Here is a 27,754-nt window from a genome sequence, read left to right on the forward strand (position 1 = left end):
AAATGAAAAGCAAAGTGACTTAAGTCACAAGATAGAGCTTCTACTGGGTATGTAAAGAAAAATACATAATAAAACCAGTAGGAAAAGACCAAAGTCGGGCGGGGCCGACTATGTAATACAAAACACCAGTCGAAATATGTAAAAATGGAATAATTAGTATACATCCCAATACGCAAATTGGAGCCATATTTGGGGAAAATCGTTAAAATACCTAAAATCGGGAGGTACCGTTATATGGGGGCTACAAAAAAACATGGACCTATCTTAACAATTTTAAGTGGCGAAATTTCGTGGCCACTGGGAACCACATATGTAAAATTTCAGCTAGTTCAAGCAAAAAATGTGGCTAAGATCCCTAAAATACCTTAAATCGGGAGGTATCGTTATATGGGGACTATACCGAACCGTGGACCTATCTTGACAATTTTTAGTGGAGCAATTTTGCGGCCATTGGGAACCTCAAATGTAAAATTTCAGCTGGTTTGGGCAACAAATGTGGCTAAGATCCTTAAAATACCTTAAATCGGGAGGTACCGTTATATGGGGACTATACCAAAACTTGGACCGATATAGCCCATCTTCGAACTTGATCTTCCGACGGCTAAAAAAATGGTATTCCCCAATTTTCAGCGTAATCGGTCAACAAATGCGACCTGTATGTTGCGAACGGAAGGACGAACGGACATGCATAAATCGACTCAGAAAGTGATTCTATGTATATCCCTAGAAGGGTCTATCTCGCTTCCTTTTGTATGTTACATACAAATGCACTAACACATAATACCCCTTACCACATAGTGGTGTAGGGTATAAATATTTTACAGATAAAGTGGGCCCATATTAAAATTGTCTCCAATCTCATGAAATGTAGATGTTTCTATATCTATCTGTAGGGGGTAAAGTTCGTCTGAATATTCAAAATTCTTTACATAGTCTAAACGTAATGTCAAAATAGATAAACATAAACGTATTTAAGAGTTTCTGATTTGGTGAAAAATTATAAGACAATATTCAACCTTAAAACCAAATCAGAGTGGTTTTAAGAAGTGTTTCATAGAGTCGAAGCCGCTTTACAGGTATTCTATAGATATGAAGTAGCCTTAGATATCTACAATGGAATCGATTTTGTATTAAGGGGTCTTCAATAGAATACCCTATATGTTCAATGTTGACATAAGGATACTTCTATCTAATCGAAGTCGTCTTTAGGGTTTTATATAGTATGAAAGTCTTTTTATGGGGGTTTCTATAGAATCGAAATAGCCTTATTGGGTGACGTAGGGAATGGAAGATACCAAGGAACGGTCCTGACCGGCTTTAACATAACAAAGCCCAGGATTTATCTTGGTCACTCTTTCATGTCAAGTGGACACTGACCTCCCCGTGGTGTCACCTGGGGAACTGCCTTTAACACCCGTTAATGGTAGTGAGCTAACATGTGCCGTGCGTTCACCCATAGAACGTTAAAACCTTGGGTTTGGGCGTCGGGTTAGTAAGCCTCCCCTAGCAAAAACAGCCTACTATGAAAAATCGAAAGAAAAGAAAAACAAACCCCTCTAAAGTTGACGAACCCCGCAAACGATCTGTGAATCTGCACCTGGAATGTTCGCACTCTTTATAGAGAAGGTGCAGTTTACGCATTGGCAGATGTACTTGAAAAGTACAAGGGCGACATTACTGCCATACAGGAAATACGATGGAACGGGAAAGGCGTCACAACAACACCTAAAAGTGACGCACTGTATTATATCTGGCATGACAAAAAGCATGAGTTTGGTTGCGAATTTGTAGTTGGTCGGAGGTTAAAACATCTGGTCTCCAGCTTCACCCCAGTGAATGAAAGACTCGCAACAATCCAATTAAAAGCAAAATTCTTCAACATCAGCTTTATTTGCGCTCATGCTCCCACTGAAGACAAGGACGAACAGACCAAAGATATTTTTAACGAGCGCTTAGAAGAAACTTATGACCGTTGCCCTGCCCATGACATTAAAATTTTTCTAGGCGATTTTAATGCCAAAATTGGAAAGGAGAATATCTTTGGCCCAACAGTCGGGAAAATCAGTCTCCACAGTGAAACATCTGACAATGGTATGAGGCCGATAGACTTTGCAGCTGCAAGAAACATGGTAGATAGCAGTACCAGATTTAAGCATCTCGATATCAAAGAACAAGAAATGAAATTGATCACGTAGTGATAGATGGAAGACATGCATCAAGCGTGTTGGATGTACGATCGTTCCGAGGAGCATACATAGATTCGGACCACTACCTTGTTGCAGCGAAGGTACGTACCAGATTAAACGTAGCAAATAAAGTGCGAACAGACACAACACGGAAGTTGGACATCTGTAAGCTGCAATCACAAGAGATAGCCAGAGCATATTCCACTCAACTGGCCCAACTGCTTAATCAAAGCCTTCTCGTCCCGATAACATATCAGGACAATGGCAAAACATTGCCCACTCCATGTAAACAGCCACAAAATCAGTACTTGGATACCAGAGACCTCCTCCAAGGAATCCATGGTATGACCAGGATTGTCGTGCTGCTACCGAAGAGAAAAATGCGGCATATAGGGCTACTTTACAATCCGTAGCAACGCGTAGCGCACGAGAGAGGTATCGTGAGAAAAGGAGGGAGGAGAAACGTCTTTTACACAGGAAAAAGAGAGAGGTGGAAAAGCGGTAGTGTGAACAAATCGAGATGTACAGGAGACAGAATGAAGTCCGAAAATTCTACCAAAGAGTGAAATATCAAACCGATGGCTTTGGAACTGGCACATCCTCCTGCAGAGACCAGCAAAGTAATCTGGTAACTGATACAGATTGTGTGCTCAGGATATGGAAAGAGCATATTTCCAAACTGTTGGCGTCCAATAGTAGCAAAGTCGAAGAAGATACCACAGATCCAATCCTAGAAGATGGTATTGAATGCATACCACCCGGCCAAGATAAGGTAAAGACAGCAATAAACCGGCTGAAGAATAATAAGACAGCAGGAGTTGATGGCCTATCAGTCGAGCTGTTTAAAACCGGAGTCGACACGCTGATAAGGTGTATGCATCAGCTAGTTAGCTCCATCTGGCAGGAAGAACGCGTACTCGACGATTGGAACCTGAGCATCCTGTGTCCCGTCCGTAAGAAAGGAGATAAGATTCTATACTCCAACTATAGGGACATAAGTCTTCTCCCTATCGCCTACAAGATAGTGTCAGGGATATTGTGCGAACGACTTAAGCCCATGGTCAACGAAATAATTGGGCTATACCAATGCGGCTTTAGAACTGGCAAGTCCATCATTGACCATATATTTACCCTGCGGCAAATCCTGGAGAAGATCCAAGAGATGCAGATCGACACCTACCACCTTTTTGTCGATTACACTGCTCAACAAAATTGAAAAAGTTGAATGTTTCAGACGAAGTTGCAGTTGTTTCTAGATGAAATCGGCGAGTTATTTTCAAATCCGGTCCCGGTTTTTCTCCATCAGCTCTTGTTTTTGAGATATAGCTCAATATCGGTTTTTACAAGTTTAACCCAGACTTTCGTTATTTTCGGATACAAACAAATATTTTTTGTGGGTTTTTCGACATTAATATATTAAGGATATGTTGTACGCTCGATACAAATCGTTTTTGAAATAGTTATGGTGAGTATATATCAAAAAATATAGAAAATATACGACGGACCTTGTAAAAATTGCTTATTTTGAGTATTTTAGGCTGTAATTACGTCATCGGGGGAAGTCATAGGATCTTCATATGGTAATGCGGATATGCTTAAGGTGTCTACTATATAGTCCAGTATTCAAATATATAATATAAAGTTCATAGCGCCCATGATTCGGCCATAACCTAAAAATCATCATGAAGACTGCCATTGAAAAGTAAATGGCTTATGTGTTAATGATATCACTGGTAAATTAATTCCCTTTAGCAGTCTTCATGGCGATTTTTAGGTTATGGCCGAATCATGGGGGCTATGAACTTTATATTATATATTTGAATACTGGATTATATAGTAGTCACCCTAAGCATATCCGGAGTACCATATGAAGATCCTATGACTTTCCCCGATGACGTAATTACAGCTTAAAGTACTCAAAATATGCAATTTTTACAGGGTCCGTCGTATGTTTTCTATATTTTTTTGATATATACTCACCGTAACTATTTCAAAGACGATTTGTATCGAGCGTACAACATCTACTTAATATATTAATGTCGAAAAACCCACAAAAAATATTTGTTTGTATCCGAAAATAACGAAAGTTTGGGTTAAACTCGTAAAAACCGATTTTGAGCTATATCTCAAAAACAAGAGCTGATGGAGAAAAACCGGGACCGGATTTGAAAATAACTCGCCGATTTCATCTAGAAACAACTGCAACTTCGGTTGAAACAAAAGTCTTGTTGACCAGTGTTATAAATCAGCCTTCGACGGCCTGCAACGTTCAAAGGTATATCCAAGCAATGTCTGAATTTGGTGTCCCCGCAAAGCTCATTCGACTTTGTAAAATGACTCTAACTGACACAAGATCTTCAATTAAAATATGAAAGAACCTCTCCGAAGAGTTTTGTACCAAAAGAGGTTTCAGACAAGGAGACAGCCTTTCGTGTGATCTCTTCAACATCCTGCTGGAAAAGGTTATACGAGAGGCAAACGTGTAAAGAAGTGGCACAATTTACACCAATAGCCACATGTTATTTGGTTATGTTGATGATATAGGCATAATGGGACGATCAGTAAAAGAAGTAACCGACACCTTTATCTGCTAAAGTGGGTCTGGCGGTAAACGGCGAGAAGACAAAGCTGACGGTGTCGACGCGCAATGCGTCCATTGAGATCGGACCAATTGTTGAAGTTGGTTCCTATAATTTTGAGGTAGTAAAAGACTTCGTATACCTCGGCACCGCCGTAAACACAACAAACGACATTAGTTGTGAAATGAAAAGAAGAATTGTATTGGCCAACAGATGCTACTTTGGCTTAAGAAAGCACTTAAAAAACAAAGCCACAACTCGTTAAACAAAAATAACGCTTTACAAAACACTGATGCTACCCGTGCTAATGTATGGTTCCGAAGCCTGGGTACTTGCGCAAGCAGGTAAGGCAGTGCTTGGCGTGTTTGAGAGAAAAATTCTTCGAAAGATCTACGTGCCGATCTGGGCCGTCGTATGAACCACGTTAAACGTATCGAGATGCAGCGATTGCGTTGACTAGGCCATATAATAAGAATGAGCGATGATGAACCCGCTAAAAAGACGTAGTAATTCGAGACACATGGCGGTGCACGAAGAATTGGCAGGCGAATGGCGCAAACAATTGGATAAAGAGATGACAAGGCGCGGTATTCCAAAAAGCGAAGCACTAAACGGGGAGAATTGGCGATATTTTCTTAGTTCGGTCTATGGAACAAATGTTCTGTAATGGGCCAGATAAGTTAGTAAGTACATTCAGGGAAATCAAACAGTCAATGATCTTTTTCACCTCGTTTTCTCTTTTCAGAATTAGCAACCTAACCTGCGCTTTGCAAGCTTATCGAAGGTTGTTCTTGTGGCAACAATATTATTTTTTGGCAAGTCCATATTGCCTGAGCTTTAAAAAATCCTGCCAGATGCCACAAAAACAAAATTATGAGCACTACGAACGAATTGAGTACCCAATTCTTCCAATGGTAATTTTCTTTCAAAGCTACATCAAGTTAGAAGGAGGTCAATATCGGGCAACTGCTTCGAGTCCCTCAGAAGAAATTCTGACCAACTAAACTGTTTGGTGGACATTGTAACTACAATAGAAGGACTTGATACGACTTCCCTGTAGGCAGTAGACTTCTTAGGGACTTACGGTTCATCTATGGATAGATGTATGTATAGACTAATCTACGCTGATGCTGAACGATATTGTAAAAATTATTATCGTTAGCAGGCAGAACATTTGAGGGCTAAAAATGAATATTTTAAGATGAAGAATGAAGGATATAATTGCGTTCTGCGAAAATATGTTTACATTAAGCGTTTTCTACTTAAATATTGCAAAATCGTATAAATTAGTCCGCTTACTCAAGGGGGTTGCCCATTTAAGGTACGTTTAAGGTAGGGTTGATTTCCATTATTTACATAATAATATTGGCATAAATCTCCATTAGCATTTCATCACAACGGTTTGTTACATAACTAATGTTTAACCTCACATTCTATGGGGGGAAATAAAACGGAGCACCTTGGCTGTTTGGTGGCATTTAGTTCTTTTTGCAGAAGGCATTTAATCATACATTGTCTTTTAAAGCTGTCTCTCGATTTTATAATAATAAAAGACACATGGTTAAGACTGAAGGGGAAGGTATGCTCAGCAACAGAAGTAAGGATTTGAATCAAAAATAATATACATAAGTTGGGCTTTAATTCATAATATAAGAATAAATGCCTTAATGGAACTAAGTTATATGACATGGTTTGTTCTCCACGGGGTTTCCCCGAAGAAAGCCAAACATGTTAGCTGCCCAGGTGTGATTTAGAAAGTGGCTCGGCAGTAATTGTAAAGCAAGTTTTTAAGAGAAAGATGAATATATTAAAGCAGAGGTTCTGTGGTGGAATCTCCCGTGTTCCCACGGGGATATTGTGGCAATATACATATGTACAGTTAGATGTGAAATATATGTACATTTATCAATCTAACCATACGCATTTTCTCCACTAATAAATTAAAGGTAAATAATAAAAGTCGTTGTGACTCTGGAATTGACACTGACTATTAAAAAAATTATAGTAGCCATCCAGTAGTCCTTCATTCGAATCTGTGAATGTGAGCCACTATATTTTCTTCTCTAGATACGATCGAATAACTCCATACCGATTTCTCCTACTAGGCTATACTTCCCCCGCTGTTATCTATTATGGGGTTTTTGTCCACATAGTATCATTTGTTGTTGTTGTTTTTTGTTTCTAAAGTCAAAGATCACGATTTTTTCATTTCTTGAACCTCTCAAAGTCTTAACACTTACGGTTACTCAAAATGTTGCAAATTGTTGTTTTTGTTGTAGTTTTGTTACTGGTGCTGGTGATGATGATGTGGCGGCTGCTGTAAACTGTAACTGTCCGTCCAGCAGCTATTCGTTCGTGTGTTTCTATCCGTCCGTCCGTCTGACTGGCTGTCTATCTATCTCTGGTATACACAAATTTTACATACAGGAAAAAAACTCATAGAAAGACTTTGAATATGTTGGGACCATTTAAATAGAGGGTGTGAGCGGTGTAAAATAGCAACTAGCAGAAACTAGGAGTAACAAGCGTAAAATACTTAAACATAAAAATTCTTAGAATTTGAATATTGTGTGAAATAACAACCAACGGTTGGCAAAGACAAAATGAAAAATGAAAAAAAATCTGAAGAAATTCTAGAAAACTTCTGTCAAAGTCATCTTCAGTATCCACACAGAAAGGGATAACCACGCTGTTGCCAATAGAATGGGGAATTAAAGTTATAGTTTTTTTCCTTAAGAGACAGTGGGTTGGAGTTAAATTTCTAAGCAATTTTTAGATCACCCTTAAAGTCGAGTTAATTTGGATTTTTAAACAATTTCTGCAGTAGCCTTGAAGGCCAATAGAGGTGGATTTTTAACCAACTTTAAACGACAAATTTTTGGAGAACTTTTAAGGGTCAATATACGTGGATTTTTTTAAACAATTTTTGGAGCACACTTAAAGGTCAATAAAACTTATTTTTTAAATAATTTTTGGTGCACCCTTAAGGGCCAATACACGTGGATTTTTCAAATAATTTTTGGAGCACCCTTATGGGCCAATACACGTGGATTTTTTAAATAATTTTTGGAGCACTCTTATGGGCCAATACACGTGGATTTTTAAAATAATTTTCGGAGCACCGTTAAGGGCCAATACACGTGAATTTTTTAAATAAATTTTGGAGCACCCTTAAGGACCACTACACGTGAATTTTTTAAATAATTTTTGGAGCACCCTTAAGGACAACTACACGTGGATTTTTTAAATAATTTTTGGAGCGCCCTTAAGGACCACTACACGTGGATTTTTTAAATAATTTTTGGAGCACCCTTAAGGACCACTACACGTGGATTTTTTAAATAATTTTTGGAGCACCCTTAAGAACCACTACACGTGGATTTTTTAAATAATTTTTGGAGCACCCTTATGGACCATTACACGTGGATTTTTAAATAATTTTTGGAGCATCTTTAAGGGCCAATTTACGTGGATTTTTTAAAGAATTTTTGGAGCACCCTTAAGGGCTAATACACGTGGATTTTTTAAAGAATTTTTGGAGCACCCTTAAGGGCCAATACACGTGGATTTTTTAAAGAATTTTTGGAGCAACCTCAAGGGCCAATACACGTGGATTTTTAAAATAATTTTTAAAGCATCCTTAAGGGCCAATACACGTGGATTTTTAAAATAATTTTTAAAGCATCCTTAAGGGTCAATACACGTGGATTTTTAAAATAATTTTTAAAGCATCCTTAAGGGCCAATACACGTGGATTTTTAAAATAATTTTTAAAGCATCCTTAAGGGCCAATACACGTGGATTTTTTAAATAATTTTTGAAGCGCCCTTAAGGGCCAATACACTTGGATTTTTTAAATAATTTTTGGTGCACCCTTCAGGGCCAATATACGTAGATTTTTAAAATAATTTTTGGAGCACCCTTAAGGGCCAATATACGTGTATTTTTTAAGAAATTTTTAGAGCACCCTTAATGGCCAATACACGTGGATTTTTTAAGAAATTTTTAGAGCACCCTTAAGGGCCAATACACGAGGATTTTTTAAATAATTCTCAGAGCACCCGTAAGGGCCAATACACGTGGATTTTTTAAATAATTTTTGGTGCACCCTTAAGGGTCAATACACGTGGATTTTTTAAATAATTTTTGGTGCACCCTTAAGGGTCAATACACGTGGATTTTTTAAATTATTTTTGGATCACCCCAATACACGTGGATTTTTAAAATAATTTTTGGAGCACCCTTGGGGCCAATATACGTGAATTGTTTAAATAATTTTTGGAGCACCCTTGGGGCCAATATACGTGAATTGTTTAAATAATTTTTGGACCACCCTTAAGGGCCAATACACGTGGATTTTTTAAATAATTTTTGGATCACCCTTAAGGGCCAATACACTTGGATTTTTTAAATAATTTTTGGATCTCCCCAATACACGTGGATTTTTAAAATAATTTTTGGAGCATCCTTAAGGGCCAACACACATGGATTTTTTAAATAATTTTTGAAGCACCCTTGGGGCCAATATACGAGAATTGTTTAAATAATTTTTGGAGCACCCTTGGGGCCAATATACGTGAATTGTATAAATAATTTTTGGGGCACCCTTAAGGGTGCCCCCATTCTTCGAAGGACATCATCAGGATAAATAATACTTAAAGCTATTACAACAATAACAATAATTTCACCAAGCACAAACGTCGATCTGTTGCTGCTGCCATCTGTTTCCTCTCGATTTTATTTAATACATTTAAAATAATCAAAATAAAAGTCGAACTAAATAACCAACAAATCAAAAATTTTTTGAAGAATTTTAGGGGAAACAGATTATGAAATTTGTTGTCGACACAGTGTGCTACCGCATCTCATAACCCTTCTATTGATTTGCAATTGTTTATTTTAAGAACAAAAATTGAATTCAGGCGTGGGCTATGTTTTTTTTTTTTATTTTCATATTCTACAAAATTGTACTTCAAATAGTTACTTTCCCCAAGGACTGCCAGTCCTAGGAAGACAACAACAAAATCAAAACAAAAAACCATAGACTTTGTTGCCATCACAACAAAAACAGAATCGAAGGAAGTTCTCTTTAAGAACAAAAAAAGTCAGAAAATAAAGAGGTAAAAAAAAAAATTAAAAACACTCACCCGAAACACAAGACTTGAACTGGTAAACGTTGGCCGATTGTCATTCAAATTTAACACCTCAACACGCAGCAAACGTATCGATTGTTTCGGTGGATTGCCACCATCGGTTGCTGCCACCGCCAAACGATAAATGCTACGCTCTTCGTGATCCAACACGACCAACGTGCGAATCACACCCGTGTTGGCGTCTATGCTAAACAGACCAAAGCCATCCGAATCACGACCTTTCAATATCGAATAGGTGATCGATGCATTCTGTCCATTATCACGATCGACAGCACGTATGCGCACCACTTCAGTGCCTGGTGGCTGTTCTTCGCGTACGCTGACCACATCCTCCTGCGGATCGACAATTTTCGGTTGATTGTCATTGACATCGGTTACATGGACTTTGACAGTAACACGTGAACTGCGATATGGTGTACCTTGGTCGCGAGCCTCAGCAACGAATTCATAGACAGGGCTGATTTCACGATCCAATGGTTCACGTGTGGTTATTTCACCTGGAATGAAGGGAAGAGAAAACAAAGGTTTAGTAAAAAAGGTAAATAAAACAAACAAATCAAAACTTAGTTTAAATGTGGGATGTTTTATGAAGTAATTAGCAGTTTTAATTGTTTCCGTTCACAAAGGATTCTACCAGAATCTACTAAGAATATATTTTTGTTTATCTTTCAAAGAAGACTTCGTGTGTTTTATAAGAAGACCTTCTGTACGAAGACTTTTATACCAGGAATTTGTGGTCTTCTATGAGAAAGCTATGTGAACTTCTAAAATAAGCCTTGAGCTTTTCTACGAGAAGATTTTGTGGTCTTCCATCAGAAGAACTTGTGATCATAAGGAGACAATGTGTTATTCTATAAGAGACTTTGTGACTTTCGTGGTTAGAGGTCCTCCGCAATTTACAAAAAAAATCCACGTATATTGGGATTTAAGTGTGCTACAGAGATTGTTTAAAAAATCCACGTATATTGGGATTTTAGGGTGCTCCAAAAATTGTTTAAGGGTGCTCCAAAAATTGTTTAAAAAATCCACGTATATTGGGGTTTAAGGGTGCTCCAAAAATTGTTTAAAAAAATCCACGTATATTGGGGTTTAAGGGTGCTCCAAAAATTGTTTAAAAAAATCCACGTATATTGGGGTTTAAGGGTGCTCCAAAAATTGTTTAAAAAAATCCACGTATATTGGGGTTTAAGGGTGCTTCAAAAATTGGTTTAAAAATTCCAAATATCTTTGGATTTAAGGATGCTCCAAAAGTTGTTTAAAAAATCCACGTATATTGGGATTTAAGGGTGCTCCAAGAATTGTTTAAAAAATCCACGTATATTGGGATTTAAGGGTGCTCCAAAAATTGTTTAAAAAATCCACGTATATTGGGGTTTAAGGGTGCTCCAAAAATTGTTTAAAAAATCCACGTATATTGGGATTTAAGGGTGCTCCAAAAATTGTTTAAAAAAATCCACGTATATTGGGGTTTAAGGGTGCTCCAAAAATTGTTTAAAAAAATCCACGTATATTGGGGTTTAAGGGGGCTCCAAAAATTGTTTAAAAAATCCACGTATATTGGGATTTAAGGGTGCTCCAAAAATTGTTTAAAAAATCCACGTATATTGGGATTTAAGGGTGCTCCAAAAATTGTTTAAAAAATCCACGTATATTGGTCAATAAGGGTGCTCCAAAAATTGTTTAAAAAATCCACGTATATTGGTCATTAAGGGTGCTCCAAAAATTGTTTAAAAAATCCACGTATATTGGTCATTAAGGGTGCTCCAAAAATTGTTTAAAAAATCCACGTGTATTGGTCATTAAGGGTGCTCCAAAAATTGTTTAAAAAATCCACGTATATTGGTCAATAAGGGTGCTCCAAAAATTGTTTAAAAAATCCACGTATATTGGTCATTAAGGGTGCTCCAAAAATTGTTTAAAAAATCCACGTATATTGGTCCTTAAGGGTGCTCCAAAAATTTAAGGGTGCTCAAAAAATTGTTTAAAAAATCCACGTATATTGGTCCTTAAGGGTGCTCCAAAAATTTAAGGGTGCTCAAAAAATGGTTTAAAAAATCCACGTATATTGGGATTTAATGGTGCTCCAAAAATTGTTTAAAAAAATCCACGTATATTGGGATTTAAGGGTACTCCAAAAATTGTTTAAAAAATCCACGTATATTGGTCCTTAAAGGTGCTCCAAAAATTGTTTAAAAAATCCACGTATTTTGGGATTTAAGGGTACTCCAAAAATTGTTTAAAAAATCCACGTATATTGGTCCTTAAAGGTGCTCCAAAAATTGTTTAAAAAATTCACGTATATTGGGATTTAAGGGTGCTCCAAAAATTGTTTAAAAAATCCACGTATATTGGGATTTAAGGGTACTCCAAAAATTGTTTAAAAAATCCACGTATATTGGGATTTAAGGGTGCTCCAAAGATTGTTTAAAAAATCCACGTATTTTGGGATTTAAGGGTGCTCCAAAATTTGTTTAAAAAATCCACTAATATTGGTGTTTAAGGGTGCTCCAAAATTTGTTTAAAAAATCCACTAATATTGGTGTTTAAGGGTGCTCCAAAAATTGCTTAAAAATCCACGTATATTGGGATTTAAGGGTGCTCCAAAAATTGTTTAAAAAATCCACGTATATTGGGATTTAAGAGTGCTCCAAAAATTGTTTAAAAAATCCACGTATATTGGGATTTAAGAGTGCTCCAAAAATTTTTTAAAAAATCGACGTATATTGGGATTTAAGAGTGCTCCAAAAATTGTTTAAAAAATCCACTAATATTGGTGTTTAAGGGTGCTCCAAAATTTGTTTAAAAAATCCACTAATATTGGTGTTTAAGGGTGCTCCAAAAATTGTTTAAAAAATCCACGTATATTGGGATTTAAGGGTGCTCCAAAAATTGTTTAAAAAATCCACGTATATTGGGATTTAAGAGTGCTCCAAAAATTGTTTAAAAAATCCACGTATATTGGGATTTAAGAGTGCTCCAAAAATTTTTTAAAAAATCGACGTATATTGGGATTTAAGAGTGCTCCAAAAATTGTTTAAAAAATCCACTAATATTGGTGTTTAAGGGTGCTCCAAAATTTGTTTAAAAAATCCACTAATATTGGTGTTTAAGGGTGCTCCAAAAATTGTTTAAAAAATCCACGTATATTGGGATTTAAGGGTGCTCCAAAAATTGTTTAAAAAATCCACGTATATTGGGATTTAAGAGTGCTCCAAAAATTGTTTAAAAAATCCACGTATATTGGGATTTAAGAGTGCTCCAAAAATTTTTTAAAAAATCGACGTATATTGGGATTTAAGAGTGCTCCAAAAATTGTTTAAAAAATCCACTAATATTGGTGTTTAAGGGTGCTCCAAAATTTGTTTAAAAAATCCACTAATATTGGTGTTTAAGGGTGCTCCAAAAATTGTTTAAAAAATCCACGTATATTGGGATTTAAGGGTGCTCCAAAAATTGTTTAAAAAATCCACGTATATTGGGATTTAAGAGTGCTCCAAAAATTGTTTAAAAAATCCACGTATATTGGGATTTAAGAGTGCTCCAAAAATTTTTTAAAAAATCGACGTATATTGGGATTTAAGAGTGCTCCAAAAATTGTTTAAAAAATCCACGTAAATTTGGGATTTAAGGGTGCTCCAAAAATTGTTTAAAAAATCCACGTATATTGGGATTTAAGGGTGCTCCAAAAATTGTTTAAAAAATCCACGTATATTGGGATTTAAGGGTGCTCCAAAATTGTTTAAAAAATCCACGTAAATTTGGGATTTAAGGGTGCTCCAAAAATTGTTTAAAAAATCCACGTATATTGGGGCTTAAGGGTGCTGCAAAAATTGTTTAAAAAATCCACGTATATTGGGGCTTAAGGGTGCTCCAAAAATTGTTTAAAAAATCCACGTATATTGGGGTTTAAGGGTGCTCCAAAAATTGTTTAAAAAATCCACGTATATTGGGATTTAAGGGTGCTGCAAAAATTGTTTAAAAAATCCACGTATATTGGGGCTTAAGGGTGCTCCAAAAATTGTTTAAAAAATCCACGTATATTGGGGATTAAGGGTGCTCCAAAAATTGTTTAAAAAATCCACGTATATTGGGATTTAAGGGTGCTCCAAAAATTGTTTAAAAAATCCACGTATATTGGGATTTAAGGGTGCTCCAAAAATTGTTTAAAAAATCCACGTATATTGGGATTTAAGGGTGCTCCAAAAATTGTTTAAAAAATCCACGTATATTGGGATTTAAGGGTGCTCCAAAAATTGTTTAAAAAATCCACGTATATTGGGATTTAAGGGTGCTCCAAAAATTGTTTAAAAAATCCACGTATATTGGGATTTAAGGGTGCTCCAAAAATTGTTTAAAAAATCCACGTATATTGGGATTTAAGGGTGCTCCAAAAATTGTTTAAAAAATCCACGTATATTGGGGCTTAAGGGTGCTGCAAAAATTGTTTAAAAAATCCACGTATATTGGGGCTTAAGGGTGCTCCAAAAATTCTTTAAAAAATCCACGTATATTGGGATTTAAGGGTGCTCCAAAAATTGTTTAAAAAATCCACATATATTGGGATTTAAGGGTGCTCCAAAAAAATTTACGTTAATCGGTGTTTCAGGGTGCCCAACATTTTTTAAAAAATCCATGTTTATTGGTATTTATGTTTCCTCCAAAATTTTTTTTTAAAATAACCACGTTTATTTACAGTTGAAGCTAATGTATTATCTGTATACAACGGCATATTCACAGATGTTCATTTCATTACTCAAAATACAAAAAAAAATTTAAGCCAACATTAAAACAGTTATTTTTTGCAAACATTGTTTCAACGGCTTCTTACAACTGCAACAGTCTCCTAACAAATGAATGCCGCCTATGACTGCACATAACTTGTTTTCCAAGCACATGCTTAGCATAAGCAAATCATATCTACACACAGACAAACACACTCGCACACTTGTAGGAAAACGGAGATTTCTATCTAATGAATCTATAACATATTGCTCCAGTTTCCAACAGCCAGGCAGCCAGCCAGCAGCTAATATATGCTGAAACCATTCATCAATATTTTGCTGGCTTTCTTTCTGGGCAATGAATGTTTTTCTTTGCCATGGCCTGCCTCTCTTTCTCTCTGTTTCTGTTAATCCATTGATCAACTACGAAGATTGCTTGGGTTTTGGGGTGAAGGATATCATTTGAAAGCAAAAGATTTTAATCATTTCAAATCAATCTTCAAGAGTTTTAGTTTTTTTTATTTTATTTGCTGTTGCATGTGTGCGGTGCACAACCTTGTGAAACGAATCCAATACAATGTCATTAACATAAATTGTGTTGATTTAAATAAAATACCACATATTGAACATTTTATCATTCAAGAGGAGGACTAAGTGAAGAGAACAAACAAATCAATAGAGTTAACTTAAGATTTTATTTCTTTGAACTTGTTTTGTTGGGGAATTGTAGAGAATGCAAGTAGTTTTCTGGCATTTTTCTATGCTTCATCTTTGGCATCAGCATCCCCTTGGCAATTTGATTTCTTGCTGCCTTACAGTGGCCCCTAAATGTCAATTGCAAAGACATCGAATTGACGGATGAGCTGACAAGACTAAAAACTACTGACGTTATTGTTGTTGCTGCTACTTGTTCTAGTTGCACACACAATAATCAAGTGCTTCGTTTAGTGTGTTTGCTTTTGGATTTTCTATTCTCTGGGACTTTTCGTCTATGCCTATCATCCTTAGAAGTTACTGGGAGTAACTACAGCAAAGAGAAGACTGGTTATGTGTGCTTTTGTGGCTGTGTATTTTAAATAAATCTTTTTATAATAGATGATATCTATTTTTATGATCATCATCAGAGCAAAGTGTATTGAGTTTAAGGTATCCTGAATTGTACGTTGGGATTTGGAGTTTGGTCGGGAGTTTACACGTGTGTCTAACGTAAATTTTATCAATAGCTATATAATCCTAGCAATAAGTTTAATTTTTTAATAGGTCCACAATACGTCGATAAAATTCTTTGAAATTTTTGAATTCGGAAACAAAGTTATAATCCGATATTAAAATAATAGTACCAAACGAAGCTTTGGACAACGAACCAGTCCATAAAGTTATCTGCTTAAGATTGTTCTGGATAGGGTTATGAGAAATGAGAGTGTGAATTCAAGAAACAATAAACCGTAGTCTTAATTAAAGATGCCAAGACAGGGTGTTTGAAATTTAAAGTTACGATTACAAAGCAAGAGCGTAGCGGAGAGAAAAACTGTTTTGTAGCTTGAGTGGCCTGTATCGTTGGACCACTCCCTCTACAGCATGGATATCCTTCCTGATCTGCCTGAATGTGTCGGGCCTACCCACAAGATGGTGATTGGGATGGCTCACACGGTAACATCCAAGAAGGTACTGCAACGAAAACATCTCATTGTGTTGCTTTACTGGAAGCATCTTTGGCTCATAATGTAGATGGTCCACTGAAGACTTGAGGAGGCACCCTGTTGCTGTTCTCAGGGCGACATTCTGGCAAGTTTGAATCTTTTTCCAATTCGTATCACATAATCCCGGGGACCAGACTGGAGCCGCATAGCTTACCACAGACCGACCTATGGCGTTATATGTGGTCAACAAGGTTTCTTTATCTGCACCCCAAGTTCTGCCGGCTAGGGACTTGAGGACCTTGTTCCTACTTTTCAGCTTGTCGCAGAAAGCTGTGGCGTGTGCGCACGACGTAAATGTAGTGTCGAATGTGACCCCTAAAATTTTAGGGCAGTTTGTGGTCGGAATTCCGTTACCGTCGACCACGACATTCAACTGTTGATTTTGTGGCGGAAATCTGCATATTCCTCGAATAGAAAAAGGTGGTAAGATCGGTTAAATAGGAGTTCAGTCTCTCACAGATGGCATAAGGGAAGGTACCTGACGCCAGGATCGTGCAATCATCGCATACGTTACGAGGTTAAACAAATATCACCCCACCTTGGGGGACTCCCTGATTCACTCTACGGGGTTTGGATTTCTTATTCCCGAATTCCACATACGACCAACGTTTCAAGCTTGGCCGGAGGGTTGTCTGCTCAATGTCCTCAAACAGCGAGGAGTGCTCAACAAACAGTCGATTGAAATTACTTGCGCACCTCTTCGGGTCAGTCAACGTAACGTCGTCCCTTCTTCTAGGGTTCGAGAGTGACTTAACCGTTGCCCACAATTCACCTATACCGGCTCCAATGTTGCACCTTTTCAGATAATTTAACCATTTGCTCCAGCCTGTTAACCTTCAGTGTCAGCTCCCTGACTCTGGGGTCATTGGGGTTGGCACGACGAAGCTCATCACGCTCATTTGCTAATCCCGTCGCCTCTGCTGGAGAGTTTGGTCTTACTTAGAGTATTCGACCAGCAGGGATATGGCGAGCGGTTGCAGCAGTGATGATGTCTCGGAACGTCCTTTCCGCTACCCGAACATCAGAAGGATTGGGCAATTCTCTGAAGCGGTGATTGGTGAACTCTCTGAAACTCGGCCAATCAGCTATCTTATGATTGACGGATGTGCGGCGTTCAGAGGTGATGAAGTCGGGTGGTCTGCTAATGGAGATAATTATGGGGAGATGGTCTGTTCCAAGGGAAATGACGGGTTGCCAGGTAACGTAATTTGTCAGACCAGGTGACATGATGGTTATGTCTGGCGAACGGTGACACTCTACTCTAATTCTAGTAGGGGCGTCCTCATTGACCGTGCAAAACGTAGAGCTATCAATATACTCAGCCAGCGCTGTACCTCTCTGGTCGTTTCCGAGGGCCGAATGCCACATCTCATGATGCGCATTAAAGTCCCCCAGGACCAGACGATTATTACTTTCCAAGAGCGTGTTAATGTCAGGCCTATAATCTGATTGAACAAAATACAATTAAAATTTATATTGTAATTTTTAGGTGTTTAATGTGCCAAGAGGTCTCCTACAGAATTTCCATATAAAAATTTGGAATTTCATAATAGTTTGAAACATTAAGAAATTTCTCCACTAAAAATTGTCATGGCCCACGTTTTGGTATAGCCCCCTATATAACGGTACCTCCCGATTTTAGGGTTTTTTCAAGATTTTAACGAAATTTTTTAACCGACCTAGCTGTAATTTGACATTTGAGGTTCTCAGTGGTCCCGAAACCTACCACCAAAAATCGTCAATATAGGGTCCTTGTTTTGGAATAGACCCAATATAGCGCTACCTTCGATTTTTGATATTTTGAGGATTTTAGATACAATTTTTAACCGACATTTGAGGTTCTCAGTGTTCCCGAAACCTATCCACCAAAAATCGTCGATATAGGGTCCTTGTTTTGGAATAGACCCAATATAACGGTAGCTCCGATTTTCGGTATTTTGAAGATTTTAGCTAAAATTTTTAACCGAACTGGGTGTAAATTGACACTTGAGGTTTTCAACTTCTCGACCAAAAATCGTAAACAAAGGTCCAGGTTTTGGTACAGACCCCATATGACAGTACCCCCCGATTTTCGGTATTTTGAGGATATTAGCTAAAATTTTTAACGAAACTTCTAGACCAAAAATCGTCAGCATAGGTCAATGTTTTGGTATAGGCCCCATATAACGGTACCCCCACCCTCACTGATTTTCGGAATACTGAGGATCTTAGGCACATTTTTTAACAGAACTAGCTGTAATTTGTCATTTAAAGTTCTCAGAGGTCCCAAAGCTCCTCTACCAAAAATCGTCCATATAAGTCCATGTTTTGGTACCAACAGTTTGGAGTATCCGTGGTCGAACAATTTTTGCACCTAACAGGAAACTAATTATACGACTTTAGTTTAGAATATTTTATGGTGAAGGGTATAAAAATTTTTTAATTTTTTTACTTGATTACTTTCAGGCCTGCATCCATATTTCTGGAGAACACATTTCGACAATGAAACTTTTATAAGAAGTGGATTCAACTAAATTCCCATTAATGTCAACTATGTATGTTGATTATGGCGGCCCAAACAAGGAACAAAATTTTTTTGAAAGGCCTATCTATAGCCTTACATGAGGTGGTTGGGCACATTGAGAAGAATATGATAAATTAAAACTTTACTTTAGAGACCATTTTCGAAATAGAGAGGGCTTTCAATAATTTAAAGACATGGACAACGCTTTCATCTTAGGGGACTGATACGTTGTTGGAAAACACGATTTTAACTCACACATTTAAGAGAATTTTGTGAGTAAACCCGTTAGTAGAGGTATACCGCAGACGAGTGTTCTCGCACCCCTAGCTGTACACATAATTGGTAGCTTAAACTTAATGTTGAAATACTGATAAGTGGTAAATGTTTACCAACCTTGAATGACCTGCTGCAAGGTGCTTTGGTGCAGTTGTCAGGTTGGTCTTATGACAATGGCCTTGGAATGGACCTGGGGAAGACCGAACTAGTACTATATACAAGGAATCACAGTCTTCACCTTTGTCTCTATCAATTCTGGATGGAGTTGCATTAGATCTTTCTCTTTAAGATAAATAAGTAAACCCTGCAAATATCAATGAGCGGGCAATTAAAGGTCTTATTGCACTTTACTGCTGCAAGAACTGAGTATGGCTTATTTGCAGTAGAATTCTCAGCTAACAATTTCAAAAAAAAAAAAAATTAATTAATTTATGCACTTTTAAAATTCTTTAAAGTTCCACTAAAATCCCCATATTTCGCAATGTGCGACGGTGCGATTTTTAGGAGGCATATTCATATTTTCGAAATAATCAACCTATAATTGAAGAAAACATTCAGTCACCAACTAGTGCGCAAGCAGACTTTCGACGAGAGTATCCGATTTGCTCCAAACTTTTCATAAGTTAAGATTCTCCCATACCTGCACAAAGTTCGACGAAGTTTTAACTTTCGAAGAAAGTAACCGATTTGGTCCAAATTTGGAATAACGTAATACATATTTCATCTAGAAATATATTAGGTTCGCATATAGACTATACCGGTCCAATCCTTTTGGTACCTACTACACAGAATTTCAAAAATTTTCGCAGAAATGCAGTGTAAGGACATGTCCCCGATCGTTTAATAATTGTTATGCTCACGGCCTCTATTACTGTGGCACAAGTGTTTTCGATGGTAAACCTATAATTCCTGAGACAGGGACGTAGCCATAAATACATCTTGCCACCTTTTTAGGCGTGAGGGTTTCCCGGTGGACAAAATTTGAATTTTTGCATCGGTGTTGTAAGGTACAGGTCCAACATCTCTAAACTAAAATGACTGATTATCATGATAATTTAAGAATTGAGTATCTGAGTTTGTCAATGTTGTGCACATTTCAAAGTGGCTTCTAAACTTTCATCTAGTTCCACGAAGGACAACACCTTCAAGTACCTTAAAATTTCGTTTAAGTAATGTTTGGAGGCGCTTTGATATTCCCTGTTTACAGCTTTATAATGTTATTGGTGGGCACATTCATTCTTCCTAACATTTGGCTCAAAAAGTAAAACCCCTGTCGAGCCTAATAAAATGACTGATGAACAAACATAAGTCTACTTTAATGATGGACTTTATCAGACAACTGCTAGAAGTACCCCCTTAAAAGTTTCAAAATTTTTGCTAAAGTGCACTTTAAGAATTATTCAAATTATTCAATTTTACACTGAAGTTGGTTCTTGTGATTCTGATTACAACGATACATTCTTTCATGGGCAAGTCCATCGTTCCTGGCATGATGACTCAAAAACTCTAGAAAATCCTACGGTGAATAACTAAATGGCTTGTTGGTACGATAACTATCGAAATGAATAACTTCTATAATTAAATTTGGTAACATTCCTTTATTTTATTCCTATCTATTCCTGCTCTGTATTACATTTCTTCAATAGCGGGTAGTTGATTTTATCTTGGTTGGGGTTGATTTAAAGCCCCGGAAAAGGATTCCACTTTAATGTTTTTGTGTGTCTTGAAAATCGTTAAAGTCAATTGTCCTGCTTTAGTTCCCCTAAAAATCTTCAAAAATCAACGACAGTTGTCCTCTTTTGTTACTCCTAAAACTTTAAATCAGCAACAATGTCCTCCTTGAGTCCTTCTAATATTCTTCAGAGAAGCCTCATTAAATTTCTTCAGAGAAAACTCATCAAATTTCTGTTTTGTTTCTTCCTTAGAAGATGCCTTTTATGTTTCCGTAAAATTCGGAAAAATCATTCTTCCCTTCCCTACCCTTTGCTATCACATAAAATCATATTTTTCCCCTCTCTTATTCCACTGCACATTTGACAAATACATTTTTCATTTACCAGTTTGTCAAAAATCTTTAAACCGCATAAACCCCAATGCCATCTAACAAAACCATAAAAGGGGATACTTTAAAGTCGACCTTACCGACCTTTTGGACAAAATATTTGCTTAATTCTTGGCATTGTGTTTATTGGCATTCGTTCGTTTCTACGATTCGACTCATTGGCTTTCCTTTCTATTGCAGCCCAGAAGAAAACAAGCAATGCCATGCCATGTAATGTTGGCTTTGTGGACAACAATGTTGCCTAGTTGGTTAATGGCTATTGATTTTGTCCTGACCATGTATGTAGGTTTATGTGTATGTTTGCCGATTGAGATTGTTGCAAAAGTAGAACACTTCTTGTTTGTTGTTGTTGTTATATTCTGTTTGTGTTTGGTTTGTTTTTTACAAACCACAATTTTTCGTAATGATTGACCACATAGGTCATGATCATCGACGACTAGGAGAAATGAATGCAAAGGGGGCAGCATGAAAACAAAACAAAAACGATACTTGTTTGGACGGGTATTCAGTGAATATTTTTTTCCTAATGTCTATTTTAGCAATTGAGAGTGAGTTCTGTTGATGTTTCTGTTACATACGTTTCCTACTTCCTCCTTCACAAAGCCCATAGCTCGAGGAATACCTAGATTTATTCTCACTGGGTTCCCTTGTATTTGTATGTGTGTTTTTGTTATATGTCTGTGGCTAAGTGAGTTGTTAAAAATGTCAATGATTTTTTGCTGGTGTTCTGTTGTTGTTCGTTTTTGTTTTCTGTTTTTCTCCTCCATTTGATGTAAACTGTTTGCTTAAGACTAAAGTGACGTTAATTTATGTTAAAAGGAAATTCTTAACGTTTTTATTGATTTGCCTGCTCGCTTGCCTTGTCTTTTTTGTTTTGCACAGAGTTATGTCTGCGGGCCACAATGATCTGCAGCATTGCAGGCAGGCAGTCAGCATTTGATTTAAACATTTCTTTTTTATGGTTTCGAAGAAGAAAGTCTTCTTGTTAAATCCAAGCCAAGAATTTCCAAATAAGCTGTCAAACGGTATTTGGGGGAGGTTATTTAGACATTGTGGTTCTTGTTGTTGTTGGTATTTTATGTTACAGCGAATGTGTTGAATCTTGTGTACATTTCACAACTGAGTCCATTTCCTTGGGGGAATGGCTGGCAAAGGCATTTGAAGTGTGTCAATCATTTGGGGAATTACAGACGTTCTAAACTCTGTTTTCAAACATGCACAAGGTGTTTTGTAGCTCTTAAGTTACTTTTTATGTATTAAAAGTTGGCTTCAGATCTATCTTCAATTTGAACAATATTGTTAATTAACGTAAATTTGGCAATTTTGGAATGTTCTGAAAGTGACCTACTTTTATAGTACTCTTCTGCATCATGGATGTACTAGCATTGTCTTTTGACTCAGAAGCTTTAAATATATAAGCAACTCATTTAATCCGCTCTTTGTGGACAAGTCCACAGGTTACGATTAATAAAATGGCCAGTATATATTTTGGACAGTTGGGGATTAAAACCAACCTAGCTCAATGATGGCGGTACCTGAAGTAATGGATCGGCATAGTCCACCTGGGAACATGATCTACATTTGAGAGACACTACCGTCGATAGTTTTCGTGGGTGCATCTCTATGTTGCTGCATGCTGCGTGAACACAGACCCCAGTGAGTCGTCGTGGTCATCTGAATTCACTACTCCCCCACAGCACACGAAGTTCTTAATACCAGACGTTGCTGTTCCAGTCTCCGAAAATGCATCCTTCTTGCAATTTAATTGCTAAGGATTCCGAGGTGAAACTAGGAAATAGTTGATTTCATCAGCTGGAGGAATATCAAGGTCGCGCCGGTGTAGGAAACCAAGCTCAACCACAACCGTAACTTACAGCCTTGTGATGGTTACAACGTCCTGAGGAAGGATAGCGTCAGAAGTGGAGGTGGGAAATTTACTTTCCTATTGCATCTTACTTAGCTGGCCCATTACATTCCATAGACCGAAATAAGAAAAGATCTCCAATTCTCTCTGTTTAGTGCTTCGCTTTATGGAATACCGCGCCTTGTCATCTCTTCATCCACTTGTTTGCGCCATCTATTCTTTGGCCTGCCACTTCTGCGTGCACCGCAATGTGGCTCGAATTTATACGCCTTTTTAGCGGGTTCATCATCGTTCATGCTTATTGTATGGCCTAGCCAACGCAATCGCTGCATCTCGATATTGATGTCGATTTATAGCAGATACAGCTCGTGGTTCATACGACGTCGATATTCACCGTCAACGCAGATGGGTTCGTAGATCTTTCGGAAAAATTTTCTCTCAAACACGTCAAGCACTGCCTTATCTGCTTGCGCAAGTACCCAGGCTTCGGAACCATACATCAGCACGGGTAGTATCAGTGTTTTGTAAAGCGTTATTTTTGTTTGACGAGTTGCGGCTTTGTTTTTGAAGTGCTTACTTAAGCCAAAGTAGCATCTGTTGGCCAATACATTTCTTCTTTTTATTTCACAACTGATGTCGTTTGTTGTGTTTACGGCGGTATACGAAGTCTTTTACTACCTCAAAATTATAGGAACCAACTTCAACAGTTGGTCCGAACATGTTCTCCTCACCGTTTACCTCCAGACCCTTTTTAGCAGATTCTGCTTCGACCTTCATAAAGGTATCGGTTACTTCTTTTACTGACCGTCCCATGATGTCTATATCATCAGCATAAGCAAGTAACATGTGCCTATTGGTGTAGATTGTGCCACTTCTTTTGACGTTTGCCTCTCGTATAACCTTTTCTAGCAGGATGTTGAATAGATCACCCAAAAGGCTGTCTCCTTGCCTGAAACCTCTTTTGGTACAAAACTCTTCGGAGAGGTTCTTTCCTATTTTAACTGAAGATCTTGTGTCAGTTAGAGTCATTTTACAAAGCCGAATGAGCTTTGCAGGGATACCAAATTCAGACATGGCTTGGAATACCTTTGAACGTGGCGGTCTGTCGAAGGCTGCTTTACAAAACAAAAAGGTGTCGACAAAAAGGTGTCTTTTCCAGGATTTGCCGCAGGGTAAATATCTGACCAATGGTGGACTTGCCAGGTCGAAAGCCGCATTGGTATGGTCCAATTACTTCGTTGACCATGGGCTTTAGTCGTTCGCACAATATCCCTGACACTATCTTGTAGGCGATAGGGAGAAGACTTATGCCCCTATAGTTGGAGCATAAAGTCTTATCTCCTTTCTTGTGGATGGGACACATGATGCTCAGGTTTCAATCGTCAGGTACGCGTTCTTCCTGCTAGATGGAGCTAACTAGCTGATGCATACACCTTATCAGCGTGTCGTCTCCGGTTTTAAACAGCTCGGCTGGTAGGCCATCAGCTCCTGCTGCCTTATTATTCTTCAGCCGGTTTATTGCTGTCTTTACCTCATCTTGGTCGGGTGGTATACATTCAATACCATCTTCTGGGATTGGATCTGTGGTATCTTCGTCGACTTCGCTACTATTGGATACCAACAGTTTGGAAAAATGTTCTTTCCAAGTCCTTAGCACACTATCTGTATCAGTTACCAGATTACCTTGCTGGTCTCTACAAGAGGATGTGCCAGTTCCAAAGCCATCAGTTTGAAGTTTCACTCTTTGGTAGAATTTTCGGACTTCATTCTATCTCCTGTACATCTCGATTTGATCAGACACCCGCTTTTCCATCTCTCTCTTTTTCCTGCGGAAAAGACGTTTCTCCTCTCTCCTTTTCTCCCGATACCTCTCTCGTGCGCTACGCGTTGCTACTGATTGTAAAGTAGCCTTATTCGCCGCATTTTTCTCTTCGGTAGCAGCAAGACACTCCTGGTCATACCATGGATTCCTTGGTGGAGGTCTCTGGTATCCAAGTACTGATTTTGCGGCTGTTTGCATGGAGTGGGCAATGTTTTGCCATTGTCCTGATATGTTATCGTGACGAGGAGTGCTTTGATTAAGCAGTTGGGCCAGTTGAGTGGAATATGCTGTGGCTATCTGTCGTGATTGCAGCTTACCGATGTCCAACTTCCGTGTTGTGTCTGTTCCCACTTTGTTTGCTACGTTTAATCTGGTACGTACCTTTGCTGCAACAAGGTAGAGGTCCGAGTCTATGTTTGCTCCTCGGAACGAACGCACATCCAACACGCTCGATGAATGTCTTCCATCTATGACAAAGTGATCAATTTGATTTCTTGTTTTCTGATCTGGAGACAGCCAGGTGCCCTTATGAATATTGAGATGCTTAAATCTGGTACTGCTAACTACCATGTTCCTTGCAGCTGCAAAGTCTATCAACCTCATACCATTGTCAGATGTTTCACTGTGGAGACTGAATTTCCCGACTGTTGGGCCAAAGATATTCTCCTTTCCAATTTTGGCATTAAAATCGCCTAGAATGATTTTAATGTCAAGGGCAGGGCAACGGTTATGAGTTTCTTCTAAGCCTATTACATCAGTCTGTTCAATACAGACCTATCTCGATAGAACCTGACACTAATGATCAGTGCATGAAAAGTACGGGGAACTGCCCAGGAAGAGTTGCGGGAATTATACATACCGCCGATAAATAGTTGTACTTCAGGTTATATGCCCAACATTACCTACTTTTTGGAAGGTAATAATAGTCTGGCCTTGCTGTACTTTAATGCACATCATGAGTTGTGGCATTCGGTCCACGGAAATGAGCAGAGGAGTACAGTTGTGGCTGTGCAGATTTATAGTTCCACGCTTTGTCCGGAGAGTGTCATAGTTCGACAGACATAACCATAGTGTCACCTGGTCTGGCAAATTACGTCAGTTGGCAACCCATCAGACCATCTTCATATAATTGTCTCCATCGGCAGACCGCCCGATTTCATCATCCCTCAACGCCGCACTTTCATGGGAAAGCTAATTGGCCTAGTTTCAGAGAGTTCACTAATCACAGCTTCAGAGATCTGCACAAAGCTTCTGATTTTGGTTAGCAGAAAGAACGCACTGAGGCACGATCAGTGCTGCAGCCACTCGTCATATATATTTTGGTCTAATAACCGAAGTGAGACCAAATCTCCCAGCTGAGGCTACGGGAATAGCAAATGAGCTTCAAAGGGTGAAGCTGAGACTGGAAGCTAACTGGTGGGTCTGTTAGCGAAACGGTACAAGTGAATAAATCATCTGAATAAGTAAATTGTGGGCAACAGTTAAGTCACTCTCGCTCCCCTGTAAAGAAGATCCTATCTTCCTTCTTTCCAGGGGAGTCATGTCGTGTGACAATTCGCTGACTGATCAGACGAGGTGCGTAATTTATTTTAGTCAACAATTTGTCGAGAGAAGAGAAAGTACTACATCATATTAAATCTCTTCCTGTCGAGGATGAACCACCACAACTTGCAATGAATGTTGTTGCGAATGTCAACGGGAACACTAAATCATCCAATGCCTTTGGCCCTAATGAAATATCCATGGTAATGCTGAAACAGCTGGATGAGCCGGGTATCTCACTAAAGTTTCCAAATTCTGTAAAATGGGATTGGTGGTCCCACTACTGAAGCCAGGCAATGATGCAAGAAAAGGTCATTAGTAGCAAAGACCCTTAAGGCTTTAGTCCTCCCCAGCGTCAGAAATAGCTACCCAGTTGGCGATCGTCAGCATGGATTCCGTAAGCAGCACGACAGCAGCACTTCACGCCTTCTCCAGACATATTTGTCGATGCCTTTGATACTGTCAAGCACTTCAGCCAAGACTGAAATGTTGGATAATCAATTATATGTGTGGACGCCAATCGCACGTGAAATACAGGAACCAGAAAGCCCAATAGAGTGAAACAGGAAGTTTGCTAAAGGTAGGTGATATCTTATCTGCTACAAGCTGAGATGTAGGAACAAGGCCCTCAAGTCCCTAGCAGCCTGCACTTGGGGTGTAGATAAAGATACCTTGGTGATCCCATAAAAGGGGAAAGGTTGAAGAATATAAGTGTAACGCGATGGAAAAATTTTCAAACTTGTCACTAATGCCGCCTCGAGAACTGAAACAGGGTGCATCCTTCTCAGGTGTTACAGCGAAAGCCATCCTAATCATCATATGATGGATAGGACCTCCCCAAACTAGGCATGTCAGGAGGGATCTTTAGAGAGAAAGCTTACCAAGCAGGTTTAGATAAGCTTTGTTCCTTTGCGTTAAAGTTTTTTCAAGTTTTATCATTTTTAGCATTTTTAACTCGGAAAGCGTTCCTTAACCCAAAAAGAAGTAAAACTGGAAGCAATTTTTCAGAGAGTGAGAGATGAGAGAGTGCCAAAATGGCATTCCCTTTTACTACTTTCTGCTCGACAAACTTCGTTGCGTAAAAAGTGAAAAATCAGTCAAACAGGTGATTTGACATTAATTTGACAATTAAGGCAAAAGAAAACTACGCGCTTTGTCAAAGCAAAATAAAAAGAAATAAAATAAAATAAAATAAAATAAAATAAAATAAAGTAAAATAAAATAAAATAAAATAAAATAAAATAAAATAAAATAAAATAAAATAAAATTAAAATAAAATAAAATAAAATAAAATAAAATAAAATAAAATAAAATAAAATAAAATAAAATAAAATGAAATAAAATAA

General features: G+C 38.0%; 1 protein-coding gene across 1 annotated transcript in view; it reads right to left on the reverse strand.

The window, feature by feature from the left end:
* Positions 1 to 27,754, reverse strand: part of ds (dachsous cadherin-related 1) — a 644,900-nt gene that overhangs the window by 61,530 nt on the left and 555,616 nt on the right. The window contains exon 8 of the mRNA XM_073971174.1: positions 9,913 to 10,415. Within this exon, the coding sequence (XP_073827275.1) occupies positions 9,913 to 10,415 (503 nt within the window). The remainder of the gene's footprint in view (positions 1 to 9,912; positions 10,416 to 27,754) is intronic.

This window comes from Musca autumnalis, unplaced genomic scaffold, assembly GCF_047663935.1.
Source record: "Musca autumnalis isolate F117 unplaced genomic scaffold, ASM4766393v1 scaffold_2, whole genome shotgun sequence".
Classification (NCBI taxonomy): domain Eukaryota; kingdom Metazoa; phylum Arthropoda; class Insecta; order Diptera; family Muscidae; genus Musca; species Musca autumnalis.